Here is an 11,089-nt window from a genome sequence, read left to right as displayed (position 1 = left end):
TTTTTTTTTTTTTTCTCAAAAACAATAATTTTTCATATCTAACTTTGAAATGAGATGGCAATACACTTCTTTATTAATCTTAAATGATTAGCTAGGAATAGACAACAATCACTTCATGATTCATATAAAACATGTTTGCTCTCATTTAATTGTTGTCACTCATCTTATAGAAAAGTTTTATTTCAATCGTCCATAAAATGTTTATTACAATGAAAGGATTGCCATGTTTTTTTTCTAAAACATTGTAGATTATTTATTTGCATAAGTGGAATATTTATTTTCAAATTTCTTTACAGGACATGTACTTCTGTGTTGCTGGTGCAGTTCTCTACATAGCTAGTGGTTCCCTCGCCATCCAACACTTTCAGGGATGGACTTTCAGAAGTTCTGTGTCCAACATGGGCCTCACAAAGGGATCTTTGTCTATAATCCAAGGAGCTCTCTTCATAATTGATGGATTCTTCACATTCAAAGCTCAATAAAATCAATGAAAATCTCATTACATCTAATATTTCCCAAAATAGCTTTGTTTCAGCAGTTAAAACAAAGAGGGGTCTAAGTTTTGTACTGAAAGTTTAAATGACTATTTTTGTATTCAATTTAAATTTTTGACAACCACCTCTGTTACAAAGTTATAAGTACGTTTTATACTTACTGAATATAAAATGGCTTTAGTTACCTTAGTATACCTGAATAAAGAACATCAATTATCTAATTCAATATTTGCTAATTTTTATTCATCACATTGTAATATTAATTAATACTTACAAATTCTATGTTTAGAGTTAATATAACCTCAGCAGCCTTAAACATGTAATGTTAATCAAAGATTTATTGATAAATCATAATTTTACATATCACTTAGCAAAATTCAGTCAAACCTGAGATCTTGTGACCACAAGTTTATGAAAAGCTTATATAACAAATATAAGCTTTATAAAGTATACATAAATTTTTTTGTATCTTAAAATATATTTTTGTTTAAATAATAAAATCCCTCTTAGAGACAAAAACCAAACATATACTTATATAAATTCTTTAGAAGTCAGCAATAAAAATCTTTTTTTTTCTCATATAAAATCTTTAATTTATATTTTAAAAAATACTCATTAATTATATTACTTTAAAATCAAATATATTCATCTAACTTCATTTTTGAGAAATTCTTATTTACATTAAGAAAGAAATAAGTGAATTAATTAATTGAAATTAAGAAATATCTGATCGGGCAGGAAAAATTCCATGCATACATCGCGTCATACTCTGAGTTTTTGTGGTAACAGGAGTAAAGAAGTTCAAAGGAATTACACAATGTGTACTACTGACATCTGTCAGCAATCCTGCCAACTTCTTGGTCAACATTCGTAGATTAAAAACAAAATTTATATTTATTTTTTTGTTTTCACTATAAATTAACATTTTAAAACAAAACTTTTCATTTGTTATACTAATATATCACATCTAGTCCAATTTAATCATAACTGTAATTTGCACATCCAAAAGTTTTTAAATACCCATATGTATATTGGTGAATTCATTCCAAATTGAATTATCTTGTTAGTTCAATAATTAACTAAACCTTTTATATTTTATTCAAACAAAAATGATAGTAAGACAAAACCTTGTTTTAAAAATAGATTATGCATTATTATATTTAAAGAAACATTTCTTAACAATTAACATGACTGAGTTGGTAAAATGCTTCACTAATATGTAATATTTATGATTTATTTACTTATAAACATGTGCAGTTTCATTATTTTAAAATGTTTTTACAAATATGTATTATATACATGAGTTCTATTATTATAATAATGTTTCATCCACAATCATTGTAAGATATTAAGTAGTTGATCACATTTTTAAGGTTAAGTAGAATATAAGTAATTGTAATTGTATATAATTTTCCAATAATAATTTTGTACCTGTAAATAAAGAAAAAATAATAGTTATGTGTACACATATTTTAAAAGAATAAAGGAAATGTGCATTTACTGTACCACTGCTATTTTTACACTCATCCCAAAATGTGTATAATATATTTTAATATTTTATATAGTAGTTGAAAATGACAATTATATTAAATCTTGTCAAAAAAGAATAGTTACTTAAGACAACTCTTCTAGGTAAACTATGATTCATTTAAAAAGGTAATAACCGATAACATAAGCATGATTTTAAAAATAACATCAATTAATGAATACACATGCATTTATTAATTGAGTACATACTTCCTAATCATTGTTTTGATTTAATAGTGGCACATCTGACAAAAAGATTGGACTGGAGTTATATATGATAGCCCTACAAGCTTTAGGACAGTCTCTAAGATGACCACAGTAGAGAAAGCAAGCTCAGACAACAGTACTATCTTTTGAATACATCTAACTAAAAATAAAATCATAATTTTTTTTTAGATATGCCAGCTTCAAGCAAAGTAGCATTATGTATATAAATATAATTTAGCAGCTAAAAAGAAGGAGTAAAGTACTAACCTATTGGGTAAAAAAATATACACCATCGTGTCTTTAATTTTCATTTTTAATACACTTAAATAGTATGAGAACAATTAATAAATTACCATAAGCATCTATCATTTCCGTTAGAGAGATACCATTTTTTGTGAAATAATGAGTCAAACCTTTTTTTATTAACAAAAGAAAGATATTGTTTAAAAGTGATTTCTATTTAGAGAGTGTAAGTCTCTCCAATACCATCTCTCCTCTCAAATTTAGTTTTATCAAGAATAGTCCTGACCACATTACTTCATATAACTGATTTCTAAGTAAGTACAATGTATTGATTTTGAAATTTTCTAACAAAAGCCAAAGATACAAAAATTTTGAAGTTACTATAAAAGACTATTCAATGGTGAATCCTCTTCTGGGTGTGCAGACTGTATCTGAACTGTACTTCTCAAAGTTTGTTAAATAGTGTTTGGATTCGTGATGGTATCTATATGAAGTTCTCAGTTTTTTCAATTGAATATATCAGCGGGCAATTGGTCTCCTCAGATTATTGAATCTTGAAATACCACCATACATAACAGTGCAATCAGTTATCAATATACACATAAAATCTTCACATTCATTTTATAAATTGTTAAATTATTTGTAAAATGAAATAAAAAGATATTGTGTGTTGAAATGATCTTATTAGGGTGTGATATAATCCAAAAAAAATTGTATAAGATACTATTTAACTAATCTAGGAATACATTTGATGGAAAGAAATTTAAAGGTAATGGTAGAACTCAGGAGTAACCGACTTATACTAACTACAGGAGATGGTCAAATTTTCATGATATGGTGCAGTCACAAAAATCCTCTCAGGCAGGATTAAGCTCGTACTGCTCGAGGTTGTTAAGATGACGCCTCCATTCCCTTGACTACAGCCTCTTTCCAATGAATCTAAATATTAAAACCTTCCAGAGTCCTATGAAACATATTCTGAAAGTGAAGAATATGTGTGTGACAGCACAGCTCATTAAGTTGGCCACAGGAATTAATGTATCACAGTACGAAATACCTCTATTCACTAATGGCGTTCTCTCAAGTAACCCGGAATTTATGGTAATAGCAAAATGCTCACACTTGGAGAAAGATTCAAAATATATTTTTGTATTTCATTATTTTTTATTGGCACTTGTTCTATTTTTGTTATGTACATGAAGTAATGTACTGTAATGTGAAGAAATAATTTATTTTCAAGTATGAATATTGACCTGGCTTGTGCTTAAAAAATGTTTAATACCAAAAATCATGACTGAGTACCACCGCTTATTATGTGATAGTAAAGATATATCTTTATTATCACATAATAAGCGATGGTAATTTTGACTATTTTTTTTGTAAAAAAAAATAATTTTTTCAATGGTAAGATTTTTTTTTTATTTCTAAGAAGTATTAATATTTTTACTGATAATTCTTGGACGTATATAAAACACCCATTTCATTCATGTTCAGCAAATAAAACTGTAATTCTTAATAATACTATTCCATATTTGTGTGCTTTCTTATTCGATGCATTCTGAATTGTACTTGCATAAAATATAAATTAAAACATTAATGTAACTTAAATCATTAAAAAAATGCCAAAAATCTGATGTTAGTAAAGTGTTCACACATAACCAACCGTGTTGAATAGACCACTGCTGGGTTGAAAATTATGAAATAAAATGCTAATACTGTTAATTTAAAAATATTATTTTATTGAGTAAGACCCATTGATCCAAACAATCTTGTATGATGATAATAATTTAACGAATACTTTATATATTAAACCCTTACCTTTAATTTATATATTTTTTTTTTTGTTTATTATACTACAGAACAAGATATAACCATGACCTAGTCTTCATTATCATTTAAATTTTAATAAGAAAAATTTTATGTTACCTGACAGACACACTTATGATATATCACACTTGTTTCTTATTCTTAGGTAATCCAAGATGGTAACAAATTACTTTTTCTGACACCACTTACTTTGATATCTGCTGATTGAGGTACCTTATATCATTGTTGAATAAAAATGCCACAACATTTCTTTGACGACTCTAGATTTCTACCTTTACCTTCAAATTCCCTTCCATCCAATGCATTCCTAAATTTGTTAAATATTGTCTTATTATACGAATATTTTGAATTATATTATACCCTAACAGTATCACACACACAGTTCAACAGACAACATTTTTTATTCTATTTTACTGATAAGTTAAAAATTGGTAATGTGAATGTAAAGGTTTTGTGGCGGGACCTTGTAATTCTGATCTGATTTAGATTTTTTTTTACCTTCCTAATAAACATATATAATCTGATTTAGGCTTATCCTTAATTAACTATAAACCTCTTCTACTATAAAAACAAAATTTTTATTATTTACAAAGTTAAATTAAACAATATATAAAATATTTGACAATGTCTAAAAATTAGATATACCTATAAAAACAAAATCAGATATTTTTCCAAGTTTTGATAGTCTTTTCCTAAGTGTTTTCAATCTGAAGTATCTATAATTTACACATCACATATTTTGATCTGAAGCATCTTTACAAATATACATAATTTATCATAAAAGTTATTTCTTCTTCTTTTCTTTCTACCGTAACTTTTTTTTTCTAAGATTTAATTCATACAAGAAACGTTATCAGGCTTTAAATAGAAGACCTTAATTCCCAAGTTTCATCAATATCATTAGAGCTGTTTAGGTACTTTAGCAGCTATTGAGCATAGAATCTCTGATTGGGTATTCTACCGGTTTGCAGAATTCCATTTATACCACTAGATACTGCAAAAGGCTTTCATGAAAGATTAGATATGTAAATTACATTGCATCATAAATTTTTAATATTATTATTTTACAATGAAGGTAAAAAAGTATCATCAGTATAATGTTTTCATACTTCAATACAGAAATAAAAAAAAAATATGCTGACGAGAAGATCTTGAAGAATAGATTTAAAGGGCCAACAAAAATAAAGTGTACTTAACTATTTTAAAGGAACAAAAGACTAGAATTTTATTTTAAAGCTCTAACTTATTTTCAGCGGAAACAATAATAACAAAAAATTCTCTATTTTTTTATTTTATTTTATTTATAATTTATTTAATGTTATTTACAACTTTATAAAAATATATACAAGTAAATTTGCTGTAGGTGATATAGTAGCATGATACAAACATGTGGAGAATCTATTCATTGATAGAACACCAATAACATTTCTACAGGAGAAGATCTTGATGCCATCTTCTTTTCAGATTCCTAGGAGGATTATTAGGCAATGAAGGAGGAGCCAGGTTAGAAACAAGGAGACAGGTTAGAAACAATCATGGAAGGATTTGGTTTTGGCCAAATCGGCAACATATGGGACATTGAGGTCCTGATGAATGACTTGATTTGTGGGAAAGTAAGGAGCATTGAGGATTTTATGAAGGATTTTGGACTGTAAGGATTGGATTTGGGAGAAATTTGATGGTTTAATGGAGCCCCAAAGCTCAACTCCGTATCTCCAGATAGGCCTTATAATAGTCACATAATAGTCATATATAAAGTCATCAGTCAGACATAGTACATCAGTCTATTGTAATGGATTGGAAGTTTAGACTGTTTGTCAAGTAAAATATTCTCTAATGAATTTTAAAATAGATAAATTGAGAGGTAAAGTTCTTTGCCACATAACTTCTGTTGTCAACTTAAAAAACTATGTGTATATTAAAGGTACATTTATGTGAGAGTTGTGATACTCAATATGAAGATAGTTTAGAAATGTTTTGGCAATAGTGCAGTTTACCTTTAAGATAAATTTTTAATATTTGGAGCATTATAGCAACTTTATTTACAATTTTAAGTCACATAAATAAAATATACATTCCTTAATGTCACTCAATTAAAGAGTTTTATTTTTAAAACATTTATTTGGGATGCCTGAAAATAACATATTCAACCACTAAGCAATTTGTATCCAGCAATTAATTTTTATATCAAATATATTTTCAAGTCACTTCAGGTTGAGGCTGATTTAAATTAATTTTATTTTATTATTTTATTATTAATTTTATTTGATTTAATTTAATTTTTTCTAAGGAATTATATTTATTTTTTTTTAGTTTAAAACACAATTCGTAACAATTAACTTTTGATATGCCACAGAATTTGTTTTTCAGAAGTATTTTGAATGTTAGAAAGAAGATTATTGTTCAAAGCAACTGTTACTTATATTAAATTAATACCTTCACAATGTAATAAGATTAAAAAAAAATGGAAATTAGGGAATTTAACAGAAGATATTTCAATGCCCCTTTAAATGAAAAAACTGAAAACTCAAACAAGATAGTTATCCCAAGTCCTAAACATGATTGAGATTCTATAGACATCTCAACATGTGAGGATGTCGCTGATGCCATAGACAGACTGAATAATAGTAAAGCTCCAGGTGAAGATGGGATTTCGGCTGAGCTCATAAGCATGGTGGTAAGGAGTTTCAGAGAGTGCTCTTCTACATCATCCTCACCATCGAGGTCAAAGAGAAGATGCCTGATCATTGCTTACCCACTGCACAAGAAGGGAAATGTCCAGGATTGCTTCAATTACAGTGGGATCTCTCATTTTCAATGTACCTACAAAGTTCATCCAAACATCATTTACAACAAGCTGATAAAAAGTTGGTAAATATCAGGTACGTTTCAGAGGAAGAAGACTCCCACTTGATCAGATGTTCAGTCTCCAGATAATACTGGAGAATGACAAAAAACACATAATGATGACCCAAGATCTGTTTATTGACTTCTACAATGCTTATTATAGCATTAGGGGGCCTAAATTATATGCAGCCCTGTGTGATCCAGAAATCCTTATAACACTAGTGTTCCTCATTAGGATGACAATGGATGAAGTTAAGAGCATTGTTTGATTGTTGGTGAAATAATAAAAGAGTAATGTCCTGAAACGTTGAAGAGAAATAATAAAAAAGAAGGTGTGATTTCACATATTACCAAACATAACAAATATTGGAATACTTCAGTGGAAAGGTAGTAAGGTTTCTTAAAATTTAAGATTATTTTTTTGGAAATGAAACATGATTTAAAGCATATTGTTAACAATTTAACAGCTCAAGGTTGACTTCAATAAATAGTGATTAAAGAAAAGTTTAAATAAATAAATAACATTTCATTACAAGAAAATTGATAAATAAACCCTTCTTGATTAAAATATATATTTGTACAACAATTTTTAGGGCTCCATACCCATTTTCAAGATTTACATTTAAAAATAATTAATAACCACCGTTATTTATAAAGATATTTAAAATTTGATTATCAGCTTATACTTCTGTGTACTACCAAAATTTTAATACTTCTACAATTTGACATTTTATTCTATCATTATTATAGTTTTTATATTTTATTTTATGAGGAAGATCTAAAATTTTAATTTTAATTAGTTAAAAACATAGGGTCTATTTTTAAATGTAATATAAGCCATCAAACAATCATTTTTTCTAGTATTCTACAGGGATATGAAGACCATTGTCATTATCAGGACTAACATTTTGAGTAGGTATCAAGGATTGGGACAGATCCACACTCAGTCGGAGGCTCCTTTACAACATCTATTAACAGCCACGGGACTTTTTATGTCAGTGCCTGTGTACCGTAAGCTCTGTTCCGCTCGGGAAAGACAAAGTGTTGAACAGGGCTATTAAAGTGTGAGAGCCACAGATGCTGCGGGAAACCTCCTTCACAGAATGGGCTGACTGCAAGTTGCAAGGCTCTCCCAACAACTCCCTCTTCAGAACACGTTGACACCATAAGGTGAAATATAAATTAATGAAACTCCTCAGAGAAAGAAACTTCACTTTGATGAGGTTTATTGCATCAGTACTGATGAATCTGCAAGATATGCAGATATTGTTGCAACTGCAGTGCATGAAAAAAAGATGTAAATAGATCGAAAATAATAATACAATGATAAAATAAAATGAGCATATAACTGTTAACAGCCCAAGTTGAATTCTTAAGTACATTTAACTAAAAAAAAAAAATAAATCATAAGTACATTATTTATTTATAGAAACAAAGAACATCCCAAATAAAATAATAATTTTGTTAATCCCTATTTGTGTTACTTCATTATCAACTATAAATGCTATTTATTTATCTATTATTTACAATTATTTAATGATAATAATATTGAAGTTGTTTTTTGTTTTGCTTTTTTTATATTAAAGTTTTTATTTCATAAATATAAAATGTACACCATTATACAATATATTTTTCTTGCTACTTATTACATAACAGCTATATTTTACATTTTAATAAAAACAAACTGAAAGAAAAAACACCCAAAACAGTATTGAAATAAAACAAAGAAGTCCGCACCCAGACCATATTCCTTTCAAATATATATCATTGTTGATAAATTTTTATAGTAATATATGCTTGGTTCTCTTATGTTCATATCTACGAATTATAGTTTTAGAAAAATTTCCTATTTCAGTTGCTAATGAGCTTAAATAACTCAGGCTAGAATAAATTGGAAGAAATTATGGGTCAATTTGTATATTTATTCATGTATGGTGTCTATATTTAGTTATGAGACCATTTTAGTTATCTTAGCCTAATATGAATAGTTATACAAGTTGTTAGGGGTGTCTTTTGCAGAAAGGATACTCAAAAATTGTCAACTCTTAAATTAAATTATCATGACACCTAACATGGCCCACCAAGCCTATCTGATAATAAAGAAATATAGAAAGAAAAAAATACCAAAACCCTGCAGAAATAGCATCCTAATTTAAATGTTCAATTTGGGACTCTTAGTTCATGAAATTTGATAATTATTTATTCTTAACTTAGAATAATATAAGGAAACATGTGACATTTAATGAGATAAGTTGAAAACTCGAAGTTAGTTTTTCATCAATTTTGTATTTATCATTAGTAACTGTACAATATTAAGTAACACCAAAAACTGAGCGATAAGCCACTCTTACAAATTACGCACCCTCAAACACAGAGTGTCTCTCATATGATAATCATCTGAAAAATTGATGTTCAGCTATGTTCACACTGTTTTAAAGTTTTCTCTATGCATTTTTTGCATGTGACAAACAATTTCTTAGTGACAAATGGACTTTTGGTTGGTCTACGGCTGTCAACATTGTACATTTTTACATGTACTTACTGCATCTTCCTGTGAAAAACCCACAGTACAAACAGCTTTTTGACTGGAATCATAAAATTTTAGTGACACCATATATGAGCGAGCGGAAGAGCTACCACCTTCATTGCTGCCGGACAAAAAGTGCTCTTCATGATTGTCAGAAAGATTATATCATATTAATTTGTTAATTTAATTGTAAATAAATTGATGTTTATGTAAAACCATTTAAAATATTACTGTAATTGTAAATATATTATTTAAATAAATAAAAGCAAATACAAAAGAATATACTGACACACTATAAAGTAAATTCTTTCAGGCCTCTCATATCACTCGTACATCTCACCGGCCTTTGTATCCTTAGTAGGTTGATTACCTCAGAGTACTCAGTCTTTGGTACCTTTTGGACCATCTTTAGTTTTGGAAACTGGTCAGGATTTATGTCACCAAGAGGAGGACTATGCACCTGACTTCAAGCACTCTCGTACATGAGCAAGGTCTTTGAGTAGCTCCTTCATCACCATCTTATGGAGCACTACAGGAAAGCCGATATTATACTCCCAGAGGAGAAAGGATTCCAGAGAGGTGTTGCCTGTAAGCATCATCTGTTGAGGCTTCAAGCGCATACCAAAGAAGAAGAACTGGATGACAGCCTTCATCTTCTTAGAAAGCAGCCAGGACTTTAAGTTCCCCTCCTCTCTATGCTGACTGCTTAGAAGCTATCTTAGCAGAAGATCTTTTGTTGTAAGAGTGAGGAGTTCTCGTATCTCCGATGGGCTAAAGGTCCGTGCCAACCCGCTCATTAGAGAAGTTGGACCTCCACCAAGAACTAGGTGATAAAGCACTATCCCCTTGGTCGACATCCCCGCCAAGGGAAGGGTTTCATGCTCTGGAGCCTGAAGTCAAGGTGTTGACACATATTACTCAAAAATAACTTCTTTTGAGTCAGTGCATTTTCTTGGATCTAGAATTATCTAAACTTTTTCCCTAATTTTTATCTTTATCACCACACTAATGATTTGTTTTCATGCACAGCAGTATAATGTATTTTCTGAACAATTTTCTCCTTAGATGTCAAGTAGCAGCCCAGCAAAGAAGATCCCATCCTGATGTGCTGGTTCACCATTCAGTTCAGTTACAGCAGTAAATAGAATTGATGTGTTTTAGGTGAGTAATACTATTTCTATTCTTATCATTACCACTTCATAGTGTTTATTCAAAATTATTGCTTTGAATATTTTTCAGTTAATTTGTAATTCTTATATTTTTCTAATCTGCAAAAATCCAAACAGAACTGCATTTAAGTTTTTTGATACAGCTCTATTAAATTACCTTCCCATAATTTCTTTCCTTACCATCACAATTCCATTTTGAGGCAGTCATAAGATAATGGTGAGATAATATATAATTGTATATATAATAT

The 11,089-nt window shown here is 29.0% G+C and overlaps 1 protein-coding gene across 1 annotated transcript in view; it reads left to right on the top strand.

The window, feature by feature from the left end:
- The window catches only part of LOC106687199 (protein snakeskin), a 55,045-nt gene extending 53,046 nt beyond the window's left edge, over window positions 1-1,999 (top strand). Inside the window, exon 4 of the mRNA XM_014430941.3 lies at window positions 297-1,999. Within this exon, the coding sequence (XP_014286427.1) occupies window positions 297-482 (186 nt within the window). The 3' untranslated portion in view covers window positions 483-1,999. The remainder of the gene's footprint in view (window positions 1-296) is intronic.
- Window positions 2,000-11,089: the final 9,090 nt, after the last annotated feature.

The sequence above is a fragment of the Halyomorpha halys genome, unplaced genomic scaffold (assembly GCF_000696795.3).
Source record: "Halyomorpha halys isolate HHAL.00 unplaced genomic scaffold, Hhal_1.1 Scaffold37.1, whole genome shotgun sequence".
Lineage (NCBI taxonomy): Eukaryota > Metazoa > Arthropoda > Insecta > Hemiptera > Pentatomidae > Halyomorpha > Halyomorpha halys.
Note: the sequence above shows the minus strand (reverse complement) of the source record. Positions and strands in the feature narration are given on the sequence as shown.